General features: G+C 37.7%; 2 protein-coding genes across 2 annotated transcripts; one reads left to right on the top strand and one right to left on the bottom strand.

Annotated features, from left to right (window-relative positions):
• Positions 1-9443: 9443 nt before the first annotated feature.
• Positions 9444-10988, bottom strand: LOC113055145 (C-C motif chemokine 21-like). The gene is made up of 4 exons (XM_026221161.1): positions 10837-10988; positions 10625-10714; positions 9976-10096; positions 9444-9829 (listed from the first exon to the last, which is right to left on the bottom strand). The coding sequence occupies exons 2-4, from the start codon at positions 10707-10709 to the stop codon at positions 9724-9726; spliced, it is 312 nt and encodes a 103-aa protein (XP_026076946.1). The 5' UTR covers positions 10710-10714; positions 10837-10988; the 3' UTR covers positions 9444-9723.
• Positions 10989-20768: 9780 nt separating this feature from the next.
• LOC113055146 (cystinosin-like) lies at positions 20769-26911 on the top strand. Its single transcript, XM_026221162.1, has 10 exons — positions 20769-21223; positions 21307-21385; positions 21499-21586; positions 21974-22077; positions 22568-22705; positions 22789-22888; positions 24045-24164; positions 24647-24817; positions 26314-26431; positions 26531-26911. The coding sequence occupies exons 1-10, from the start codon at positions 21160-21162 to the stop codon at positions 26698-26700; spliced, it is 1152 nt and encodes a 383-aa protein (XP_026076947.1). The 5' UTR covers positions 20769-21159; the 3' UTR covers positions 26701-26911.
• Positions 26912-26936: the final 25 nt, after the last annotated feature.

The following is a 26936-nucleotide window of genomic DNA, read 5'->3' on the forward strand; positions in this document are numbered from 1 at the left end:
TGCAAGAGTCATATTAGATCACTCTTATCGATCATTACATTCGTCAGGTAAGTTCCCTCAGGGAGCGACAGAAGATGCTCTTAGGGGAGGGGGTACTATCACGGTTCTGTGTGCTCATTTCTGTGACTGTGGGAAATATCTGCTCCTTGTGGTCGTCAGTGTTGCCTACTGTAGTTATCCCGCACCTGATGAGCTGATCAGAATGGTTACAGGTGTAGTTTGTCTGCAGCGTTTCAGTTGAGCTGTCCGATCGTTGTTGCTCATGTGTTGTCTGGTTCTGTTCCCTGCAAATTTTGGACTGCTTATTATTCTCTGCCTGAGCTGTGACTCTACACTGCCGTGTTACCTGCACTTCTACTATTGATGTAGTTGGAGCCGTATAAAAGACTACCTTTCAATAGCAATTGGATCTTGTGTTTTCTGTTTCATGACACTTATAACATGCAATTAAGTGTCCAAAAACTGTAGGTTAATATGTAAGTTCACTCCTTTTAAAGTAATTTTTTTAAGAATTCTGGAGTGTACTTTTGCATAAGGGTTAAATCTTGCTCTCCACTTTAAGCTTGGTTAACAAGCCAGCCTGTTGTGCAATCTGAAGCATTTCTCAGCATATTGCTATTTGCACATCTGGCTGCATGCTAACAGTTTCATTGTCTCTGTACTTGTATTCTGCACAATGAAAATAAAGTTGAATCTGATTGCTATAGTTGCCTTGACTCAGATTGCGGATTATTCATAATGGAATATTGTGGTTTCTTAGATATCTCAGTACATTGTTCTCAGTCAGTCAGATGTTTGTCTAGAAGGAATGTCCAGTTTATAAATGAGACATTGTTTATCCTCAGTATAGTGTATTATCTGGATGGCCTAGTCTGCAAAACGTGAAAAAAACATTACTGATCCAAATATTATCTTCCTTATGAGAGGGGGTTTCTATCTTCTGTGAACATAGTTAATGAGCAAATCATTCAAAATGTAAGTATTATAAATGAATTCACAGGTCAGACTTTAAAAAGTAAAATGTTCCTGTAGGTTTGAGCAATCATGGGTCCTGTTGTTATTGGAATCAGAGACAGGCTAATAGCATGTGAAATAGTCATTTCTGAGCACACTTCTCATGGCTATGGGCCAACAGAACCCGCTTTATTGTCTTAGTCATGAATGATGCAAAAGACAAGTTTGGATTTGTTGGAGGAACGAGCACAAACTGATGTCCTGAAAAAGTTAATCCACCCTGATTGTAAGTGTGAGAAATGTAATGCTAATTTGCAGCATATTCAGTTTAGTAACAAACGCTAGTCACAGAATGACGTCATACTATATCATATAACACCCTGAGGATTTAATTGTTGATATTACAAATGCTGACATGGAAGTTGTCTTCAGTTTTATATCTATATTTTATATTACAATATTGTGCTGATATTAACTTGTTTATTGAACCATTGCATAAAAGCAATATCACATTTGATTTCGTGCAGATATTTGGGGAAAAAGAAACAGCACTTTTACTTGTTTGCAGGGCCGCATTAAGACTGTAAGGGGCTCCTGGGCTTTACCTCTAGAGGGGCCCTTCATCTAATCAGGGGCAGTTCTAGGGTGTGGTCAACAAGCTTGGCCCCCCTTTGCCCCCCTCCCCCATATTTGGAATAATATCACACCACACAGTGTTGGGTAAAATGAGCAGTTTGTCCTGTAAACTACATATGATAAAAGACAAGCATCACCAGCTGCAAAATTCAAATCTTCCTTCGCTGGCTGGTACAGAGACACATGCATTATTAAAGCACTGCACATTATAACCTATCACACAATATTCTGTTGAGTTTATGAATGCAAGGACCAATCAGAGGTTTTCAGATGAGACTGAATTCTCTGGCTAATTCTTTAATCAGATACAACAGAAGTGAACATGTACTAATGTAAGATATTAATTTAACAGTATAAACAGCTTTAGAGATTATTATGGGAGTTTTTGAGAGTGCCTCGCTGGAAATGTTCTTTGATAATGTAAAGGTTCTTTGCTCTCTTTTTGTACAATGAAAGTGTTAAAGGCTAATTAGTAGAGATGTTCCGATACCCTTTTTCTCTTCCCGATACTGATTCTGAAACCTGGGCTCAGGGTATCGGCCGATACCGAGTACTGATCCGATACCTGGGTGTGTATTTGTATATAAAGCTGTATATACTACTAGCCCTGTGTAAATTGCTAGAATTATTTTATGGTGTGCTTCAGACTGATCCCTTAATAAAACATGAACAAATACATGGTGAACTACTGTATTCATTACAGTATTTTTATTATCTGACATGAATTTGACAGTATTATTTATTTTCTTAAGCAAAAAAGAACTTCAAATGCAGCCAAAAATCTAACACCGCAAACTAAAAAAGGTATTTTAGTTTTACAATATAACTGTATAAAAAACTGCAACAAATAAGTCTAGGAATATAATAAATAATATATTAATCAGATATTCTCTTTACAACAAAACAAGTAAAAAAACAAGCAACCGTCTAGGCATAATTATTATTATTAATAGAGACGTATTATTATTACTACATAGAGACATAGCTAAATCTACTGTAGGCTACAACAGTAGCTTAATATATTGTCAATTTCTCATGTTAAACCAAACATTTATTTTAATGGGCTGCCATGAAGATCTCTGAGTGTGTGTGTTTATGATATAACAGTTTTCTCAAATGAAACGGTAAATTCTCATGAATTGACGGTTTATGCGTTCGTGTCCTCACATGGTGAAACACAGTAGAGAGTACAAAACAGCGAGCTCCTGCGCATCTGCCCCCGTCACCCACAGAGGTGTAGAATTTACAGGAGTAATGTTTAAATAGTATTTTGCAGTTTAATATTCACAGACACTAGTATATATTCGGCTACCGTCTGGAGCCCTGCACTTTGACTAACACGGAAGCGACTGAACACAGCGGGTACCAAATATACTCGGGAGTCCGTAACTACCGGTACTACAGAGACATACTGCTAACCACTGATCTATAATATAGAAGATGCATCACTGTCTGTTGGCAGGTTAGAATGCGATGAGCGATCCAGTCATATATAGATCAGTGCTGCTAACGCACTTTACATTTCTTCTTCGCTGCTCTAAACAGGGGTTGCTTGTGGCAACACAGCACAACTTCCTGTGTTTGCAATGCATTCTGAGCAGCGAAGAAGATCCGTGCAGTGGTAAGGCAAAGCTAGCAGTCATAACTAGGTCTTGTAATTGAAAATGGTATCAGATCGGTATATGGGTTCATGTACTCACCGATGCCAGAATTTTTTGTGGTATCGGAGATATTTCCAATACTAGTATCGGAATCGGAACAACTCTACTAATTAGTAACTTATAATGTTTTTATTAAATTCACATTAAATACAAAGTCAGTCGTATTAAAAATACTTTATGCTATGATAATGAGAGGCGTTTCTGGACCTACGAGAGGACGGCTGAGGCATGTGGGTGGCCGATGGACAGCTGGCCCATCCGGGTGATCCCACTGCTGTCGGGGGAGGCCCAGAAGGCAGCACAACAACTGCCCGTCCCGAACCTCCTGGTCTATGCCGACCTGAGAAGAGCCATCCTCCAGAGGGTCGGCCTCAGCCCCGAACAACACAGGCAGCGCTTCCGGGCGCTGGAGCTGAGCGAAGCAGGCCGGCCCTTTGTACTGGCACAGCAGCTCCGGGACTCGTGGCTGTTGGCTGGAGGCAACGACGCCGAGTCCATCATCAACGCGGTGGTGCTAGAGCAGTTCATCTCCCGCCTTCCAAAGAAGACCGCCCAGTGGGTCCAGTGCCACCGCCCGGCGCAGATAGGAGATCTCAATTATGAGGTAGTACGAACAGATAGAGGCAACTCACGGCAAATCTACCACCTCAACCTCCTTAAAAAATGGAGCGGGGAGGAGTCAGTGCTGCTAGCGACGGCAGTGAGTGGGGAGGAGGATCTCAGGGTGAATGCAGCATCTAAATTTGATGCTTATCCAATGCCGCAAATTGACGAGTTGCTCGATCGGTTAGGCACGGCTCGTTTTTACTCGACATTGGACTTAACCAAGGGATATTGGCAGATCCCCTTATCTCCCATGTCCAAAGAAAAGACAGCCTTCACCACGCCGTTCGGATTACACCAATTTGTTAAGCTTCCTTTCGGCTTGTTCGGGGCCCCAGCTACGTTTCAGCGCCTCATGGATCGAGTACTGCGGCCCCATGCTGCATATGCCGTGGCCTACCTGGATGATATTATCATCTATAGTGGGGACTGGCCGCGGCATATGGAGCATGTGAGGGTGGTCCTCAGGGCGCTGAGACGGGCGGGGCTGATGGCCAACCCGAAGAAGTGTGCAGTTGGGCGGGTGGAGGTAAAGTATCTGGGCTTCCACTTGGGCCACGGGCAGGTGCGTCCCCAAATCGATAAGACGGCAGCAATTGCAACCTGCCCCAGGCCCAAGACCAAAAAGTAGGTGAGGCAGTTCTTGGGGCTGGCGGGATATTACAGGAGGTTTATTCCTCGTTATTCGGACCTCACCAGCCCGTTGACTGACCTCACTAAAAAGGAGGTACCGGATACGGTCCAGTGGACGGAGCAGTGCCAACAGGCCTTTACCCGAGTTAAGGCTGCCCTGTGTGGCGGGCCGCTCCTGCACTCTCCTAATTTTTCTCTCCCTTTTTTCTTGCAGACGGACGCGTCGGACAGGGGGCTGGGCGCGGTCCTGTCCCAGGAGGTGGAGGGGGACGACCGCCCGGTGCTGTACATTAGTCGGAAGCTCTCGAAGAGAGAGACTAAGTACAGCACCATAGAGAAGGAGTGTTTGGCCATCAGGTGGGCGGTTCTCACCCTTCGCTATTACCTCCTGGGACGGGAGTTCACCCTCTGCTCGGACCACTCACCTCTCCAGTGGCTCCACTGCATGAAGGATACCAACGCGCGAATCACCCGTTGGTATCTAGCTTTACAGCCATTTAAGTTCAAGGTGATTCACAGGGCGCAGATGGCTGTGGCCGACTTCCTCTCCAGGAATGGGGAGGGGGGTGGGGCTGCAGGCCGGATGGCCACGGCCTGAGTCGGGCGGTGGGGGTATGTGGCGGCGGAGGTATGTGGCGGCGGAGGTGTGGTTTAGCGAAGCCTGCAACGGGAGAGCGAATGAAGAGACGAGCGGTGGTAAGTGGTTCAGGTGAGAAACTGTTAACAGCTGGGTCTCATTGCAGTGATTGGCGTGGGGAACCGGTACTTAAGCCGCACGACAACCAGAGAAGAGCGAGAGAGCTGAGGACTCGTGGGGAATCTGAGCGGAGGCGAGCTGGGGAAGCCTCAAAGCAGACGGGCGTTACACAGAGAGGAAAAGACGTTTAAACGGGTGCGCATGTGGCGCGACTTTATTTTCTGTTTTCTTTTAAGTTGTATAATAAATACCCACGAGCCTCAGAACGCAGATTCCGGTCTCCTTCCTCTTTGATCGTTGAACGATATTACAACATTCCTTGATGGTGTCCAAAAGTCTGTGAAGAAACCGGTCCAACTGCGCATCAGAATTTCCAGCCACACTCCGTGGCTAAAGTGTGAAATTCGATAGAATAATTGGCTACGGTGCGATCCCCTTGTCGCAGCTCAACGAGGAGTCTAGCTGCCTCTCTGCCATAAGCAGCACGATCAAATACCTTCTTCAGCTCCTGCGAAAACAGTTGGAAGGAGACGCAGCACGGAAGTCTCTGTTCCCACACAGTGGTTCCCCAGCTTGCAGCTCATCCAGTGAGCAAAGTTATAATGAAGGCTACCTTAGAATCCTCAGTGGGAAAGGATGACGGATGAAGAGAAATATAGAGGGAGCATTTAGCCACAAATGAGCGAAACAACTGGGGCTCCCCCGGAATAAAAGGCTGGTGGTGGTAGACGAGGCTCAGGAGAATGGATGCTTCGATCCACGGCGGCTGGTGGATTGGACGCAGGTGGTTGCTGAGAAGAAACGGTCTCCAACTTGAAGCGATGAAGCTGAGTGGTAAGTTCCGAAACCTGAGCGACCAGGGCTTGGACACCACGTTAAAAAGTCTCATTATTGTGTCTGTCACAAATTTGTTCTGTCACAAAGATCGAGTCACAAGATCCAAGTGCGAGTCAGCAATGACAGTCAGCAATGAGAATATAGGAAGACAATGGCATAATCCCAGATGAATCACGTCCGGACCACATTCAAGCAGCAGTAACTCACACCCAGCGCAGGAATCCTAGGCAGGCGGGAAATAGGTCCAGAGAATCCCACCTCGAGGGACAGAAGCACAACTACACAAGACAGACAGACAAGAATCAACTAACCAACAGGAACAGGAAACCAGCCAAACTTAAAACTTGAAGGCAAGATGAGCGCACTGACCCATGAACCATGTCAGGTATTCTTGACAGCTATTGCAATACTTTTTCAGTGTTGATCATCAAAGTTGTATTATTGCACTTTTATTTAAAATTAAGGTGACAGGCTTGACAATAGAGACTGGCCAATGGCTTGAGCCAGTGTGAAAGTAGCTTGATCAAGACAGTTGCCGGATTTGTCACTGTCCAATCAGACCACTATTTCGTCCTTATGAAAGTTCATAATTTGCACAGGTTTTAAACCTCTCAAATTTAAAACATTTAATAGCGTTTAAACAATTCATGTCCTCATATGAGGACACTATATTTTTATTAATTTCTCTGAGACTGTACAGTTATAAAGCACATTCAGGGCTTTTCAGAGTTACTATATTATTGAATGTTTCACCATGACCACTCCCTCTCCTTGGTCATCAAAATGTCTGAAATTAATTTAGTGATACTTTTAAGGAAATATGGCAATATTTTGTAATTATCATTTAAATCTGTCAATGTTTTAAATTGTGTCATAAACAACATCTCAGGAAAATGTTATGGGGTTTCAAATCAAAATATGACTCTCTGTTATGAAGCAGGATGTTGATTTTTGTACATGTCCTCATATGAGGACGCCGGGACTGAAAGCATGTTTATTATGCACTTTGGGACCCATAACGAATGAATAGGGAAATAAATTATATTTCAATATTCTATGATATATATTATTATGAAAATCCTGTCAATTATCACACCCATTTTTTTTTCATTACATGTTGCCCCAAAAACACATAAATATGCAAATTAGATTTAGTTTATAGATACATTGTATATAATGAGAATTGTGTCTTAAGGAAAAGATCAAAATGTACAACTAGTCTGGCATAAACTGCAATTATACAATCTGAGACTAATTTCAAAGATTCTAAAATATTTCTTAGTGCAAAATCAGCAAAATCTTGGATGGCTGAGCGTGACATGCTCATGGGCGGCTGGTTAACTGCCTTTCGGAATTAATCGTAGTTATACATTTTATGGGTCTTCTAATTACGAACCACACATAACAATTGATTACATGTGTGTATGAAAGACTACAAAGAGAGAAAAAAAGAGTGAGAAAAGCACATCTGAAAATGTTTTAGACTAGCTTTATGAGATAGTTCACCAAAAAAAAAAAAAAAAAAAATTCTGTTGTTCCAATCCTGACTTTCTTTCTTCTGTGTAAATGAAAGAAGATGTTGATGAAGAAAAAGTCTCAGTCCCAGTGTTGTTCGGACCCCAATGTTTTTTGTGTTTGTTTTTAAATATCTACTTTTCTGTTCCACAGAGGAAATAAAGTAATTCATACTTGAAACAACATCAGTATTATTTATAATTATCTTTATGTTATGACTGTACAGTGTTACAGTGCATGACTTTGCACTCAGACAGGACACTTTCATTTATTTTCGTTTTTTCATTTCCAGGCACAGTCAACTTTTATTGCCAACATTAGCACAGGGGGATTTGGGAAAATATCAAAACAAAACTTTAGTTTAAATGAGGAGGGAAGTATGCCTTTGCTTTTAGAGAATAAATAACGTTGTTTCCCACATCAGAAAGTCATATGGAGGTAAAACAATATGGATGAGCAAATATGCTGAAGTGTGAACTGAATGTTTTCAAACACCTAAAGTAATTGCACAGAACTTGAAATTAAATGAAAATCTATTATAGTTTAAAATCCAATGCAATTATCTGAATTTTAGAATGCTTTTTAACATATGTATGTAATTTCACAGTTACTCCTCTTTTCTTTAAAAATACTGCCGAATGTATGGCAAGGATTTATGGTAACCTAAAATGCAATGGTAAAAATTGTATGTCATGTATTTAAATATATTTGCAACTACATATTTGTAATGATGACATTACAATTGAGCACAAAATATATTAACCTTAATTGTAATTTTGAATAACACAGTTCAGTTATCTACTTTTCAATACATGTATATTTTCCTTGGTATGTACAGTATTTTAGTCACCATCTTTAATTGCGATATAAGGTACTACTTAAAAGTATTGCAAAAGATTTCTAAATGTAATTTACTACAAAGTAAATCTTTTCATTTGACATTATTACAAAGTGCACTTTTGCAGTGCATTTAATTATGAGAAACATTCATGGAAGTTTACTCTATTTAAGTTATCTATTATTTCATTAATATTATATTATTTACAAGCACAGTTTTTTTTTTAAATATACCTTTAAGATTTAAAGTACACTACACGTGCACATTTAATACAATTAAGTGCACTTATTGTCCACAAGGGTTTACTTTTTGCATGAATACTTTTTGCTTGTATTGTCTCATCACGTGTGGAATTGGAATTTAATAGCATCCTTGAACAAAGGCAACATTTTTAAGTAAAATGCATTATGTCTTAACAAATAAGGTGTTGGCCCGCACAGAGAGATTAAATGGATGCGATGACAGGTTAAGAACTAGAGTATTTGAATCGCGGGCATTTGGCATGAAATGGAGAAACTCGACTCAGTAATTCATCTCGCCCCAGCAAGTTTAGGCATCACCTGTCACACCTCAAGCTGATACTTAGGCATTTGAACGATACAGAGATAAGAATCTCCTAAATCAATCACAAAGAGCTTAAGCAAGAACAAACACATGCTCAGTGGCATTGAACTAACAGGAGAAGGGTGAGGCAATGAAAGGCAAACTTGTTTTACTACCAAATTTTTCTCATTATAAAATCGAATTTAAAGGTTAAATTAATCAGTGTCTTAAGTTTTGGTAACTTGAAATAACTTATAATAAATAATAATAATAATAATAATAATAATAATAATTTGTATTTAATTTTATTGAAAAAACAAATAGCGCTTTGATGCTAGATTAGTGTCCACCTCAGATGCACACAAAAGAAAAAGACGTGACAATTTAAATGCACAATTGCAACACTTTATTATAAAATGTATACATTCTGCTCTCTTACCCACTCAGTCACACACACACACACACACACACACACACTTACATGTTGGCTATGCTGGTTACAGGTAATGTACATAAAAAAAAATACATATACAGTATAAAAAGATAATTATGAAGCATGTAGACAGAGCGAGCAATCATTCACAGTTCATACATTCAAATTGTTCTAATACAATGAACAGAAGCAGACAATACAATCCAGTTCATTATGAACCTCTGCATGAAGATAGTTATTCATAGGTGTAGAAAATATGGATCAGCAGGATTGATAGTGGTATAAACTACACATGGTTACATTAGTGTTAGTAATATAAACATTTTTATTTGGTCTGCAGTGGGTGATAAAAGCTGCCTCTCAAACTCATAGACTACGCAGTGCCTGCTTTCTTCTTATCTATTTTCTGTATCGCTTGTTCTACCCAGGGTAGGCTTGGATCAACACAGATTTGCTTTTTGCTCTTCCTCGTGATGAATCTGTTTGGAGACCAGAAAAGGAAATACATAATTCTACAACCGTGGCTGTTAATCTGCTGTGTATTTGCTGCATGGGACAACTATGTATTACTGGTAAAATGAATTCCAGATTTCCATGTGATTGTGTTGAAGTGTTATGTACTCACACAACAGCAGGAATGTTACATCCTCCATCTCTGTCCTGCATTCTGTAATCCACAACATTTTTCCAGAAGTCCTTCTTTATCTTTGCATACTTCAAACAGCAGTTTTCATAATTAGAGGGACCTGAGAATAAATCAATAGTATATTTATTCATTAATATACAGTACCTATCTAGACAGAAAAAAAGCACAAAAAAAGCGTAGAACACATTGACTTATTGCACTCAAATAATCTTTGTTTCACAACTTCAAAAAAGTTTATTTTTAAAATGTTTACAGTGTATCTTTTTTATACCGTAAAAAAGTGGTAACCTGCAATTGTTAGGTTTTTATTTTTTTATTTTTTACATGATTTTACCCATACAAAAGGTGATCAGTAATGTTAAAATATTTTTTGGCTTGAATAAAACCAGCTAATTAAGATGCTATATATATATATATATATATATGCTGATTTATTTTTTTTTTATTTTTTTTTTACAAATGGTGTAAAATCTATAACGTTTAGATTAAACATTAGGTTAAACATTTTCAGAAATGTGCAAAATTACAAAGTTATCTTTTAAAAAATTATATATTTAATTTTACATTATAAATATCACATTCTTAATGCATAATAAAAGCCATATCACGTAACTAATTAAATACTTACTTGGTGCCACACTGGGAAACATGCAAGTCAGCACCAGGAGAAAAAACAGGATTTGAAACCTCATGGCTGAATGCTGTGTTTCCATAAAAGCTGCAAGAAAAGACGAGGACTTAGTTAGTGCTCTTTTGATTTTATTATGTGCATCCACAAACCAAAAACATGTGGCTCTAAAGTGCTGAATAATGGCTATAGACTGCATGTATCATCTTTACCTCAGAGATTCTCAGAAGAATGATGTTTTCTTCACGGCGAAAGCTGCTCTTATCTCCTCCTCTGTTTCGTTAACACTTTTTATAGCAACTAAACCTGAGACTCTGTCACGCCCACTTCACATTTTGCCTAGATTTTACATTCTGTTGCATTAGAAGAACATGGTTCCCATCGAATGGATTTGCTGTTTTGACCAATCACAATTGATTTAAGAGTTCCCACATTATAAAGATGAATAGAAAGCCTGGTGCAATATCTCTAATATCTCAAACTTCTATATTTGGTCAGCAGAGAGAAGTTTCAGCATGGGGAAAGGACCTACTGGGAGTCTGGAGATTTTTGACAGCCCCCATGTCTCGCCCCTGCTTAGCATTGCACAACATAACATCTTTGCCAAATCCTTTCCTTCCATAAACATCTGCTTTAGGACTTTTTATGGCCTGTGTGCCAATAAAAACATCAAATGCAAAATTGTGCAACAAGATTCCCCTAAACTGATCACACTTTTGAAAATGTCCAGCGGTGCATGTTGTGCGTTTATGTCACAGAATTTTATTCCCCTAATGGATATCTAAACTTTAAGTCCATTTACTGTCTCCGTTCATCTCGGCTTTGACCTGAGCCGAATCTGCCCTAAACTGCAGGACTTTGGCAGCGTCTTTTGGAAAAGATGTACATGTCTTTGTTATTGTGAGAGTGATCTTTGCAGGTCTTAGTCAGCAGAACTAACAACAATTCATGGTGTGCCATCAGCAATGTAGGGGAATTCCATTTTAATAAACAGCATTTAACCAGGAGAACCTCGTCTTCTGGTGCATTTTACTTGTTACAAACACTGTCGCATGACTTTTAGACCTGGATTTTGGAAAAAAGAAACACACACACACACATACAGTACACACCCAGACACAAACAGTGTTTCATTTGAAGCTGGACTTCTTGATCAAGTCTTAAGGGCAGCAAAGCGAGTATCAGATTTCTTTTTCTTTTTTTTATCCACTAGTAACTTTCAGATCGTTAGAAGAAACTTCAGTTTCTTCAGGGACCAACATTTTATGTTTCCAATGAAAACTCATTGCTGGAATGTTAAATAGTCCCAAATGGATAACTGTTTTCTCAATTCACACATCTTTTTGCAAACTTTTCGTTGTTGTTGTCTAGTCACAAGAAAGTTCTCCCATTGTTTCTAGAATTCGGAAGAAGTAGAGCTTTGCTCATACTACACTGCAAAAAGGACATATGCATACTGTATTTCTTCATGACATGTCATCAGTCAATTTATAATAAAGTCATATTTCTAAGCCGTTATGTTACAGATGGAGTTCATATGTCTCATATTTCTGAGGCGTACAGTAGAATTTATGAGAAAACTGAAACATCTTACTCCACTTTCCCCAATAACTGTCAAAATTCCATATTCCTTTTGCACTGCTTAGAGCTGAAGTAATGCAGAGGCTTTATACTCTTACATTAAAGCATTTAAAAGCACAGTCATTCTCAGTCATACAAACTCAAAATTAAAAATTAAAGGAAATACTAGTGTAAAATGCATAAACAAGATAACAATGTTTATTATTACTATCCTTTTTTGTACTACATGCTCAAATTATTTTTATTTTGTTTGGGGGGGGGGGGGTCAAATGCTTAGATGTATTAATATTTTATGTTTTTGCAAGAAGACACTTATGGTCATCATGTCTGCATGTATTTGATCAATACACTTTAGAATATAATTTATTATATTATATTATTATTATATATGTTATGCCAAAGCTGAATTTTCAGCATCATTACTCCTGTCTTCGGTGTCACATGATTTTCAGAAATCACTCTACTATGCTGATTTATTATCAGTGCTGGAAACAGTTGTATTGTTAAATTTTTTATAGCCTGTGATACTTTTTTCAGGATTCTTTGATGAATAATACAAAAAAAACAACAACATTTATTTAAAATATAATTTTTTTAACCATATACACTACCATTCAAAAGCATAAGGTCAGTATTTTTTGGTAAAGAAAAACGTTGTTATTTTGAATAAATGCTTTTCTTTTTTAGTTTTTTATTTATCCGGGAACCCCGAAAAAGTATCAGAAAATGTATATTTTTTAAATTGATAAAAAAAATTAAGCAGCATATATGCATGATTACTTTTTTTTTGTATCTGTATTTTTGATCAAAGTATTCAGGCTTGATGAGAATAAGAGAATTCTTTAAAATAATCTTACAGACCCCTGTGGATTATTAAAGATTGTTTACCTTCATCTTCATCTTTGAGTGTGTTCTACATAGTGTGACAGAAGAACCGACCTACCAAAAATGGAGTGGACAGCAAAGTTCACTGGTGTGGCTCAGGAGAGTCACAATTTTATAAAATGTAATTTTGTTTTTTCTCGTCTCACAATCACATTCCCTTTTGATGACAAGACTCTAAAGTCTCTTTTCTGGATCAGCGCAAATTACCATTTCCCAATTGACCTCCCAGATACCACAGGACTGAGCTGGAGGGAATAGGTTTTCTGGTGTCTGGAGAGCGTCCGCCCCAATACAGAAATCAAGCTGACACCGAGCCCAGCCAACCATCACCGCACTATGCGGAGCGTCAGCCACAACCCAGCCTAGACGGAGAGTCAGAGACCACCATGACTGATGAGCCACTGCTGAGAGGAGCGACAGAGTCTCTCATGATGTCTGACCAGGTGTGTGAATCAGTGGAAACCTCATGTCATCAGCTGCCAGTCTCCCATGGGGGGTCCTGCAGGGATCTATACTATATATGCTCCCATTGGGCTCTATTTTCTGAAAGCAGGGCGTATTTTTTCATTGCTACGCGGATGACACCCTCTAATGGAGTGTGTGGAGGATGTAAAAATCTGGATGTCATCAAATTTCCTTATCTTAATGAAAAGAAAACTGAAATCATATTCTTTGATCCCCCTAGTGGCATTCCCACAAAGTTTGTTAATGATCACCATGCCATATTTCAAGCCCAAATTCTTGTTATAAAAACATAGGTGTTTTGTTTGTCAGAGAGCTCAAACGGAACTCAGTGGTTAAATCCTTTTTTATTAAATTCCTGCCTTCTTTCCTAAACTAAGTCTGTTATCTCTTTTCGAGATTTTGAAAGAGTAGTTCATGTTTTTATATCAGCACAGTTAGACTACTGTAACTCACTTTACTGTGGAATGAACACTACTTCTTTGGCCCATCTCCAGTTGGCCTCTGTAAATCCACTCAGATTACACCTGTGTTAACTTCATTTCACTGGCCGCCTGTCCAGTTTAGAGTAAAGTTCAAACACCTCATTTTTGTTTTTAAGTCCCTTAACCCTGAAAAGGCCAAACCCATAAAGAGACATCAGAAAATTAAATTAATGCTATTTTCCCACTTATTGGGATTCAAATAATACAATTTCAAAAACTTGACTCTTATATTTGATTTTAATGATTGTATCCCACAGGATTAGGGTTAAAAACTTAGTCCCCTCATATATATCTGAACTTCTGTCTCCACAGAACCCTTCTCGAACTCTTTGATCCGGTAGTCATAGATTGCTCAATGTTCCCAGAGCCAGACTTAAACAAAGAGGTGAACGTGTCTGTAGAACTGTCACGGGTCCTAAACCCTGGAACAGGTTACCAGTCCATATTAGATTTGCTCCTACAATACAGATTTTTAAACCTTTGCTTAAAACTCAGTATTTGTCCATTGCTTTTAATGTCCCTTGATGAATAAGTTTGGTATTTGACTTCTTCTGGTGTTCCAATTTTCTTTTGATATCTTGTTGATTAATTTATCTGTGATATTATTTTCTATTGTTTTGCTTGTATTTATTTTATCTGATGCTGTAAAGCACATTGGTCAGCTGCTGCTGTTTTAATGGTGCTCTATAAATAAATTGAACTTAAAAATTGAGACGATGGTGGATTTCAGGAGGCCCAGGCCTCAACCGGAGTCTTTCAACGGTGACTGTGTGGAGTTTGTAAAGAGTTACAAATACCTGGGAGTGCAGCTGGATGAATGGACATCATGGACAATCCACAGCATCCGCTACACAGTATCATCTCCAGCCAGAGGAGTAGTTTCAGGGACGGGCTGCTGTCACTGCCCTGCTCCACAGACAGACTGAGGTGGTCATTCCTCCCCCATGCCAAACGGATCTTTAACTCCACTCGGGGAAAAAGTAAATGCAGATATTGGACACCACTGTCTGACTCCTATAGATAAACTTGGGGAAGTGGCATATCCCAAAAACTAAGATTATGTAATGACTTAAATAAATTGGTGCTCTAAAGAATCGAACGCCTTATATAAATCTAAGAAAAGACTGAGTCTGAAGTCTGAATAATCTAATCAAGAACCAACCTTACATAATTAACAATGTGCCTTTTCAATGTTCAAACTATGTTCAGAAAAACAGATTGTGTCTCATCTATTACAGAATTTTAGTATTTTAGCAATTATAAGTGTCACAAATTGGGATCACGGAGGACTCAAATGCAGAGGCGTTGTGTGGAGGAAGACTTTATTCTCAGTAAGAGAATCATTGTTAAGAGAAAAAACAGGATGACAATGGTAAATTAAAAGTAAATATTTTGGGGGTTTTGGAATTATAGTAATTAAACCTTGAGAGAGAGAGAGAGAGTTAGGAGAGAGAGAGAGTTAGGAGAGAGCCTCATTGTTTATGCTTTCTTCAGAAACCTTAAATAAAAAAGGAGACAGTTATTTAGGGAAATGTTTATAGAACTCTGCGGTAAGCCTGTCCGTTCCAACTGATTTAGTGATTTTATGTTCTATTATCGAGTTATTAACTTCTGATAAAGTAATTTCATGATCACAAAGGTTATGTCATTTCTTGAGATAGTCTTGTCATTTTTAACAAACTCCAGAAAAGTACTGGCTGCCTCTTTAGAATTATTATTTATTTATTTTTTGGTAAGGATTACTGTAAAAAGTTGCACATAAACATTGCAAATTCTTGAGGTATAGACACTGTCCCCTCAAGATGTGAGTTTCAATTAATGAAGTTCTTTTCTAATTTGGAAAAAAAATATATGTTGAGTTGCGTTCTTTCTTTCTTTGGTCTAGATCTTACCCTGTGCCCTAGAGGTGTGCATCCCATCTAATTTAGATTCCAGGTCAGCATACTCAAGCTGGCCAGATTCATAAGAAAGAGTATTTACATTTTAGACTCCACATTATTTTCTTCTACTCCCTTTAACTAAATTACTACTGACTTAATAATAGGATTTATAGAAGCAGCTCTAGGGGGAAACCCATATGCGGAGAGTGAACCACCTCCAGGGTAAGGCTAAAATATGAGCTTCCCCTAGATGCATTTAAAATATTTCCGACTGATCAAGAGGTTTCAATCAAAGTGTCACATTGCAGTATAAACACTCCCGATACATATGTGTTACTAAAGGGGCTACTTTACAAACCACTGTTAATTTTAGCAGAAAATTATGTGCTGTATGTAATTTACCATGGCAGTCAACATAAATAATATATAGCCATTGCCTTACCTAATGCAGCAAAATCCTTTGTTTAAACCTGGCATCATATGCATTGATCATGTCCTCGTTGTTTAGTCATATGCTTTAGTCACTTTCGATATGGAGCTGACTCAAAGATGAAAGTCTCTCCTGGGCCATAGTTGAACGCATCCAGTTCCTTATGCGTCACATTGCTGAAAACAATCTCTTGCAAGTTGAGGTCCCCACCGGTAATGTCAGTGCCAAATTGAAAAGTTTTTCAAAGCTTGGATAAAATCCAGTCAAGTGTGCCTCTTTCAAAAAATCAGGAGATGTAAGTGCAGTTTTACTAAATTAATCTCAGTACAGGCCCATTTTGGGTTGATAGAGAGCATAGTCGCATATTATGTAAAAGACATAAATCTATTTCAATTATGTAAAATATCCTTCTGGATCACATTTTAACACAGCATTGACACTCTTTGCTATTTCCATGGTCTGGTTGGAAAACCGGGACAGACATTCTAAAAGTACAGTTTCTGGGCCCATTGCTTTGTGTGATATCTGTTTGGTATTCCCTTTGTCCAAGGGAACTCTCATCTTCACAGACTGCAATGTCAAGTGAATTACAGAGTGCTTCAATTTCTATCTATAATTCTTCCTACTTTTCAGGCCCTTTATTGTACCGTAGATACCATTACACTTGAAGCCTGAGATAGTGTTGTGTCTTTCTTTTGTAGTGCTTTGTGTGCAACATGGATCATACTGAAAACATGGCAAAACACCAAAAGACACACACAGACCGTGGCCTTATAGAGATAGCTTAATAGACCAGATGCCTCAAAAAACCTACAGTAAGGCATCACAGAGAGCTTTGAAAGAGTAGAGAGCAGTGCTCTTATTGAATTCTTTACAACTGCTATCTTTTTCCAACAACATGCCCATCTCGTTTCGGTAATTGCTGTCAGTTCCACTTTAACTCCAAGCTCATTTAGGTTAGCTATTCAGCAGTTCATATGCAAAGCACATCTCGGTGTGAGAGGTGCCAGGTGGCGTAGTCAAGAACCTTTGGGCCTAGACTTGGTTAAAGTTCTCTAAGGTCACACATGCACTCCAATGTAATAGGCCATTTTCACAGCAGCCCTAGCCTCTCTCATTCTAGGCCACAAGCTCTTCCATCTCTCCCAGTCTTTTTGGAATGTTTATTTTCTGGTTGTCATGTATCTCTCCATTAGTGCTATTGGATCTTAGTGCTGCGTTCAACACTATTGACCACAACATTCTTTTACATAGACTAGAAAACTTTGTTGGCATTAATGGAAGTGCATTAGCATGGTTTAAATCATACTTATATGCCCGCCATCAGTTCGTAGCAGTGAATGAAGAGGTATCATATAAATAAGTGCATTATGGAGTACCTCAAGGCTCAGTACTAGGGTCGTTACTCTTCACGCTTTACATGTTACCTTCTGGGAGATATCATCAGGAAACCCTGTGTTATCTTTCGCTGTTATGCTGATGAGACTCAGCTTTATATTTTTTTGTGGCCTGGCAAAACATACCAATTTGGAAAAACTAGTGGAATGCATAGTCAATATAAAAATTTCTTACTGATAAAATCTGAAAAAAAAAACAGATGTTAATTATAGGACCTAAAAACTCTGCATGTAACAACCTAGAACACTGTCTAAGACTTGATGGCTGCTCTGTCAATTCTTCGTCATCAGTTAGGAACCTAGGTGTGCTATTTGATAGCAATCTTTCCTTAGAAAGCCATGTTTCTAGCCTTTGTAAAACTCAATTTTTCCATGTCAAAAATATCTAAATTATGACCTATGCTCTCAATGTCAAATGCAGAAATGTTAATCCATGCATTTATGACCTCAAGGTTAGATTATTGTAATGCTTTTTTGGTTGGTTGTTCTGCACGCTTAGTAAACCAACTCCAGTTAGTTCAAAATGCCTCAGCCAGAGTTACCATATTAGCCCGGTCCTGCAACACTGCACTGGCTCCCTTATCAAACATAGTATAGATTTTTAAATCTTGCTTATTACTTATAAAGTCCTGAATGGTTTAGCACCTCAGTATTTGAACAAGCTCTTGTTACATTATAATCCTCCACGTCCGCTGCATTCTCAAAACTCTGCCAGTTTTATAATCCCTCAAATATCAAAATCAACTGCGGGCGACCGATCCTTTTCTTATTTAGCGCCTAACCATGGAATAACCTACCTAACATTGTTCGGAAGGCAGACACACTCTTGCAGATTAAATCTAGATTAAAGACCCATCTCTTAAACCTGGTTTAAACATAACACAGTAATATGCTTTTAATATCCAAATCCATTCAAGAATTTTTAGGCTGCATTAATTAGATAAACTGTAAATGAGAACACTTCCCATAACACCCCATGTAGTTGCTACATCGTTAGAAGAATGGCATCTACGCTAATATTACTCTGTTTCTCTCTTATTCCGAGGTCACCGTAGCCACCAGATCCAGTCCAGATGGTGCATCAGCATGTACAGACAGTCCTGAATGTCAGTGAAGACCAGGACAACTAGCTGAGCCCCGGATACAGATCCCCTGTTTAAAGACCTTGTCTCAGAGGACCACCGGGACAAGACCACAGGACCAGATGATTCTTCTGCACAATCTGACTTTGCTGCAGCCTGGAATTGAACTGCTGGTTTCGTCTGGTCAGAGGAGAACTGGTCCCCCAACTGAGCATGGTTTCTGCCAAGGGTTTTTCTTCATTCTGTCACCAATTGAGTTTTGGTTCCTTGCGGCTGTCACCTCTGGCTTGCTTAGTTGGGGACACTTAATTTACAGCAATATTGTTGATTTGATTGCAAATGATTGAATACTATTTCAACTGAACTGAGCTGGATGATAACAGCCTTTATATGTCATTTTGCATATGACACACTGTTTTTCAAATTAATGTTGTTCAGTTGCTTTGACACAATCTGTTTAAAGTGCTATATAAATAAAGATGAGTTGATTTGATTGGACTAATTAAGTTACCGTTTTCATCAGCTCAAGCTGAACATTTGTGTCTCTGGCTAAAACTAGCTAATGTTAAAGATAGTGAGTCCATGCTAACATACAAACCTGAATAGTTAACTGTGCAGTGCAGGTTACTAATACATAAACGAAGGTCTATTTCAGTGCCTCTCCATATTAAACTGGTTAAATGTAAATGAATTTAATCTTGCCCTGTGGTACATGAATCCTGGATGTTGTCATATGTGATTGTGACATGAGACTTCTCCTGCTTGCATTCTGATCAGTAAACCTTCTCTTCCAAATGAATCATCCACCATATTTATTGTAAAAAAAAAATTATACATCACTCCATGGCATATTTAAGTCTCACTTAAATGGTGGCCCTTCTGTGACCAAAAACATCTTGGGACAAGGTTTTCACACTGACCTGTCATAGTAAGACAGTTAGCAACTCCGCTTGTTTGTCTGGGTGTGCAACAGTAACTAAGGGGAGCCGGGCTTACCGGTCAATTTGATGAACTGGTAACTGGTCCAGCAAATGTAACAACATATTACTTTGATGTAGCATTTCTAAATCAATACATTTTGGTGAGAAGCTTTGAAAAGGTCGTCTTAACAGGGCACCATCTTGGTCCTCACTCGATATCTACTAATCTATAATAAAAATACAGATTAGTGTGAATATCAGTCAACCAAGCAAAATATAACATTGTGTTAGCAATGCCTACGGACAGATATTTAATAAATAAACAGGAATTTCCGACTTTTGAGTGATCTATTACTGTTTTTTACACATGCATCATGTTAATTGTAACTCAAATGCATTTTGTTTTCCTGACCACAATTTTGTCAATGCTATTTGTCTGATAGGGGCACTTTTGATTAATTTCATAAAAGGTACTTCTATATGATTTATAAGCCTTTTGAAAAATGGGGACATGGGTTATGTCCTCCTAAGTCACCCTCTTCTTGTAATACCTGTGTCATACCCTGGCATTATACAGAGTTGTGTCATGATATGTCACAAAGACAAGAGCACCCCCCCCCCCCCATTTATATATATATAACATTGATGATTATATATAACAGCATTTCCAGAAAATAATAAAAATGAAACGTAGAAATAAAAAAAAAAACAGAAACTATTTCAGTGTCACAACAGATTAAGTAGTCTACTGAATGATCATCAACTCTAGATGACAGATGACAATAGACAGATTATTACCGATATTTTCTTCAAAATCTCGTAGATGGGTTTACAAAATGAGTTTTCTTAAACCTTAACCTCGAAGAAAATTTTAATAAAAATCAAATCTGGACACATATAAGCTTTTTTTGTACACTCCTATCGTTAATGAGGCGAGCTCAAGTCATCTGACCCGTGTCACGTGGTCTAACATGCCGAAAGCGGAAAGCGGAACTAGAGACTGATATGGCCCTGTCCCAATTTAAAGGGCCTTCTCCACACTTCACGTGCATTCTCTAAAAACAGGTTCCAGGGCAGATTTCTACCCGACAGTCATAGCGACATTACGTCACGAAATGTGTACATAGATGAAGTCCGCGAGGGTTCACGGTGAGATTTGGGACAGGACCACTTCCGCTTGTGATAAGTTGATGCTTTTTTTCTTTTCTTTTTGTTTTGTTTTGTACTTTTAAAGTATTAAATGACTCACTCGGCGTCTGACAGCTGATGGTCTGTAACGTTACTTAATCAGATTTGTCTTTCAAGCACTACTCAGCGAGTTAAGACGCGTTTTCGCCTTAATTTTAACGAGAGCACAAGAATGAATGAATATTAATAGTTCCACTCGTGTAAGATTATAACCCTGATGTCAAGATGAAGCAGTCGGTCTTGCTGTTTCTCGTAACGATGTCTGTCTGCGCGCACTCAACCTTTGGTGGTAAATATAATGTTTTGAATATACAAAAAATAAGAGATTACATAGACAAGAATAAGGAAAAGTTAATATCACTGTATTTACAGATGCAGAAGTGACCATCAGGGCTCCAGCAACAGTGAATCTACAGGAACAATCTGCAGAAAACCTCACCATCACCCTGAGGTACGATTATAAGACATGATCTGATCATCCACATTACAATCTGAGAGTAAATATCAAATATATGTTTGGAAAGTCATTTATTTCATGTAGCTTTTATGTGTTTACATCCACAGTTCCCTGCTGAACACATCTGTTACGGTTTATTTCAATATCACATTTAAATCAAGAAATGTCTCTTCAATAATTATACTGCCTGATGAGGTAAGTGCACTTATTTCAGCCTATTTAGATTTTAATGCACATGTCTGTCTTAATCATATTCAAAATTATTTGATGTTGAGTACAAAGATTCTGTTATTATGCATGCTTTCATACAGATCTTTTAAAATTCTGCATTGAAGCTTAAGTGTAAATCTTATTTATAAATTCTAAAATTATAATATCGGGCGGGCATCATGAATACATGTCATTAAAATTTCAATATATGTGTCGTCCAAATCTAATCTATAGCCTGCATCAGGATTATTTTGATCGGAGCCGTTTAGAAATAATTATATTAACTTCAGACAAATGAATTCTTTAAAACACTGTCCCCTTAAGCAATGTTAAATAGCTTTGTTTTTTGTCCTCTTGTCCTCTTGTCCTCAGGTTGTCGTGCCGGCAGGAAACATATCTGTATCTTTTGAAGTGCAGGCAAAAGGGGTTGGTCAGGTGACTGCTTACCTTTCCAGCAATAACACTCGCATAAAAAGGTGCGTTGTAAGCTAAATTGCCTTAATCTGTCAATATTTCAACAGTACCGGATAAAATATTGCAGAAGTGATTTTATCTTACAGCTTCCTATTGGTTTCTCGAGAAGCAAAATGTGTTGATGCATTATTTCTTGCAAAACCAGTTTTATTGATTTAGTTCCTTAATTTAGGGGATTTCAAATGGGGCATGTGGGCCTCTGAGTAATAGGTGAACTGTACTTATTGTTAAAAGTAATATGCCAATACATTTAAAGGGTTAGTTCCCCCAAAAATGAAAAATCTGTTTTCATTTACTCACCCTCAAGTTGTTCCAAACCTGAATGAGTTTCTTTCTTCTGCTGAACACAAAAGATGATGTTTGAAAAATATGAGGAACCGAATAATTGACGGTTGTTTAGTACAGTGATTTTGTGTTGTCCTTTTTTATTGTAAATGTGTGTTAACAAAAACACAGTGAAAATAACCTCTAGAGGGGATTCTCTTTTTCCAGATTGGAGACGCGGATCAGATTCCTGATTGTCAGAAGCAACGCTCTTTTCATCATCAACCAAATTATTGGCTGGATTTACTTCCTGGCCTGGTCTGTGTCGTTCTACCCTCAGGTGTATGAGAACTGGAAACGACACAGGTACAAGATTACTTTTGAGACTTGAGGATTTAGACTTAGGAAAAAAGCTGATGATTAATGTGTGTGTTTTTTGTTTCATTCAGTGTGGTAGGCCTCAGTTTTGATTTCCTGGCCCTCAACCTGACTGGATTCATTGCATACAGTGTGTTCAACGTTGGCCTGTTCTGGGTGCCGTATATACAGGTGTGTGTGCACTTGACAGCTATCAGGTTGTAGCTAGATAGTAAAGGTTGTTAGCAAACTTTAAGTTGGCTTAAAAAAGCCTACCCAGAAAGCTTTGAGGGTTTTTAGTAGTTTTGAAGGAAATAAAATCTATCAGAAATATAGATAGATAAATAGACAAGAAATAGTAAACTAGCATGTCGTTAGCATCATAAGCAAGCCACTAGCAAGTTTCTAGCATGCCTCTAACATTATTAACAAGTAATTAGCATGTCCTTAGTATTTTTCAGACATGATTAGCAAGTAACTAGCATGTCATTAGCATGATTAACAAGTTACTAGTATGTCGTTAGCATGTTTCTAGCATGATTAGCATGTTACTAGCATGTTGTTAGCATGAATACCAAGTGACTAGCATGACATTAGCAGGATTAGCAAGTAACTAGTTTTTCGCTAGCATGATTCCAGGATTTGCGAAAGACTAGCACGTTTCTAGCATGATTAGTAAGTTTCTAGCATGTTGCTAACATGATTAAAAAGCTATTAAGATGTTTCTATGATAATCCAGCTAAAACCAGTTGATTCAGTATTAAGAAAAGCTAAAAACCGGCTAAGACCAGCATGACAGTGGCCAAAACCACTTTAAAACCATGTTAAAAAGATGTTTCTAGCCTGCTTAGCAAGTTACTAACATGTCGTTAACATGTTTCTATGCTAATCCAACTGAAACCAGCTAAAACCAGCGTGACAGTTGCCAAAACCACTTAAAAACCATCTTGGGTGACCAGCCAAAGGTCTGACCTGAGGTGGTTCTAGCTCAAAATCTCTAGGAGGAGATACATTTTAAAATTTTGTCTCAAAAGAAGACGTTTAAATAGGATTTCAGTAAGTTGGCTTTTTCAAGCCAAATTAATTATTTAGTCCAGTCCTTTGCAACAATCCTTTAACTTGATAATTTGACTGTCTTTGAACTTGATGTTAAACGGGTGGTGATGTTGGTGCAGTGGTGTGAGAGACCCGGGTTCGAATCCACTGTGAGACACCAGTGTGTCCCTGAGCAGGACACTTAACCCCTAGTTGCTCCAGAGGTGCGCGACCTCTGACATGTATAGCAATTGTAAGTCACTTTGGATAAAAGCGTCAGCTAAATGAATAAATGTAAATGGTGCATGTACAGGAGGAGTTCTTAAAGAAAGATCCGAATGGGGTCATTCCTGTCGATGCCAATGATGTCTTCTTCAGTCTTCATGCAGTACTTCTCACTCTCGTCTACGTCTGCCAGTGTGCCATCTATGAGGTAAACATTAAAGCATTACCGTATAAATTGCATGAATAATAATTATATATTATTTCACACACACACACACACACTTTATTAACACACACATCTGTTCAAGAGTTTGGGGTCAATACAATTTTTTGAAATAATTTTTTTCAATATTTCTTTAATAAGGATTCAGTAATAAAACAATTATTTTACAGTAAAAATGAAAAAGAAATACTGGAATAATGATGCTGAAAATTCAGATTTGCATCACAAAAATAAACACTTTCATATATTAAAAAATAGAAAACAGTTATTTAAAATTCTAATAATATTTCCTTAAATTAATGGTTTTCGTCAAATAATTGCAGCCTTGGTGAGCATAAAAAAAATCATGTTGTTTCAAAAACAAAACAAAAAAACTTACTGACCCCAAACTTTTTTGATTGGTAGCATATAGTAATTTATAACTAATAAACAAATAAATAGTGTTTATTTTTTATTTCTTTATATAGAGAGGAGGGCAAAAGGTATCCAGAGTGGCGATTGGGTTATTAGTGCTTGGCTGGACCTTTGCGTTTGTCTCTCTGTTCGTTGCTGTGGCACAGAAGATCTCCTGGCTGGATTATCTCTACTATTTCTCTTACATCAAGCTGGGTGTCACACTTGTAAAGTACATCCCTCAGGTACAACTCTCCCATGACACACAACAAAAGGTTTAAGAAATGCACCCAAAAATACAATTCTGTCATCACTTACTGGCCAAGATGTCATTCCAAACCTTGGAAAAAATCCACACAAAATTTGTTCCTCCTTCCAACGAAATCCAAAAGGTTAGGAAGGTGCATGAGAACTGGAGCTGTTAAACTCCAAAAACAACTTTGCATTATACTCACAATGTTCGCCCTCTTGCTTTCAGTTGAAAACACTCAGTGTGTTTTCTTCACTCGTGAGAATGATCTGTCTTTAGCCACCATTTTTTTGAATATTCACATGTGTGATAGAAATTTGAGAGCCATGGGAGTTTGTATTGAGTGGAAGAAAGCGGTGATGGTTTGGAATGGTATGAGGGTGAGTGAGTGAGTGAGTGAGTGATGACTGGATCTGTTTAAATATAATGGCTTTCATAGAGCAGTGCAGAAAGCTTCGATGCAGTTCACTGAAATGCTAAACATAGATTTCACACTTCCTCTTTTTAACAGTCTTGTACACTTGGTTATAGTTGTGGCTTTTAACCGTAGACTGAGAAAGAGTTTCAAATGAATTGTAACCCTCCTAATGTCCTAGAAAAGCCTAGAATTGTTTTATGATTGAGGTTGAATATTGGAGTAACATTATTTGTATAACATGTCTTAGGAGTAAATGTTAGAAATTGTTAATGATGCATATATAAAAATAAAATGTTATATTATATATATATATATATATATATATATATATATATATTCATATTTGTTATATTGAGTGGTTGCCAAAAGTTTGGAATAATTACAATTATTAGTGTTTTTGAAAGAAGTATTTTGTGCTCATAAGAGACAGAATTTGTTTGATCAAAAACCCATTTAACAGAAATATTGTGAAATAATATTTTTTCAATTAAAAAGTTTTTTTTTTTTTTTTTTACATTTATTTTAAAGCTGTATTTTCAGCATCATTACATCTTCAGTGTCACATGATCCTTCTGAAATCATTCAATATGCTGATTCTCAAGATACACTTTGCCAGTACAGGAATAAAATATATTGGAAATTTTATTCAAATAGAAAACGGTTATTTTGAATTGTAATAACATTTCACAGTGTTACAGTTTTTACTGTTTTTTTTTTAATTTAACAATTTTTCCCCTCAAATAAATATCTTCTGTCTAAAACATTTAAAAAAATCTTGATTATTCCAAACAAAGTTTCATTTAATTCAAAATAATTTTATAACTTAATCATCGTTTGTTTAATATATACTGTATATTCTTAACATTTTCAGTACGTCTGGTTCCAATTCCCAAAAATATGCTATTATTTTATATATTTTTAATGTTATTTATATATTTTATATATATAGGTTACATTACATTTTTTAAAATATTTTTTGTTTGACAGGTTTATATATATATATATATATATATATATATATATATTAGTGTGTCATATTTGACATTGTTCATTAATTCTGGATGATTTTGCAGGCTTATATGAACTACAGTAGACAGAGCACGGAGGGCTGGAGCATCGGGAATGTGCTGCTGGACTTCACTGGGGGCAGCTTCAGCTTACTTCAGATGTTTCTTGAGGCCTACAACAACGGTGAGACCGCGCAAACCCTTTCAGTTCCTATAAGACAACACTTCAAAGATGTTAGGATGCACACAAACATTTGTTTTCATTTTTGTGTTCCCTTGACAGATAAATGGAAGTTTATCTTTGGAGACCCCACGAAGTTTGGATTGGGCGTTTTGTCCATATTCTTTGACATCGTGTTCATCATACAGCATTATTGTCTGTATAGGAACAGGCAGCCAATGTATCAAGATTTAAACGATCAGAATGAACAAAACCCTGGGGTTAAAACATGACCACAGCTAAATAAAGTCTGGACCTTGTATTAAAGGGAATAACAAATGTGGCTTACTCCTAAATATGTATTTTGAACTCAAATCTAGCACTAGTTTTATATGAATTAGTATACGTATTTATAATACTATTTCAGATTTCAGTAAACTGTTGCTGTCTCAGGTGAATTACCGAAGCTGTACTGTAATAAAATAAATGCAACACTTCAAATAAGCATATTTGTGTGTGTGTTTTTCTT

Source organism: Carassius auratus, chromosome 36 (assembly GCF_003368295.1).
Source record: "Carassius auratus strain Wakin chromosome 36, ASM336829v1, whole genome shotgun sequence".
NCBI lineage: Eukaryota > Metazoa > Chordata > Actinopteri > Cypriniformes > Cyprinidae > Carassius > Carassius auratus.

Bases quoted from the DNA above. Each gene is read 5' to 3' on its own strand.
- LOC113055145 (XM_026221161.1), bottom strand. From the start codon at position 10,709: ATGGAAACACAGCATTCAGCCATGAGGTTTCAAATCCTGTTTTTTCTC. The intron at 10,097-10,624 runs GTAAGTATTTAA...ATTTATTCTCAG, and splicing joins GTTTCCCAGTGTGGCACCAA to GTCCCTCTAATTATGAAAAC. The intron at 9,830-9,975 runs GTGAGTACATAA...GTCTCCAAACAG, and splicing joins TGTAACATTCCTGCTGTTGT to ATTCATCACGAGGAAGAGCA.
- LOC113055146 (XM_026221162.1), top strand. From the start codon at position 21,160: ATGAAGCAGTCGGTCTTGCTGTTTCTCGTAACGATGTCTGTCTGCGCG. The intron at 21,386-21,498 runs GTACGATTATAA...TTACATCCACAG, and splicing joins AACCTCACCATCACCCTGAG to TTCCCTGCTGAACACATCTG. The intron at 21,587-21,973 runs GTAAGTGCACTT...TCTTGTCCTCAG, and splicing joins TAATTATACTGCCTGATGAG to GTTGTCGTGCCGGCAGGAAA.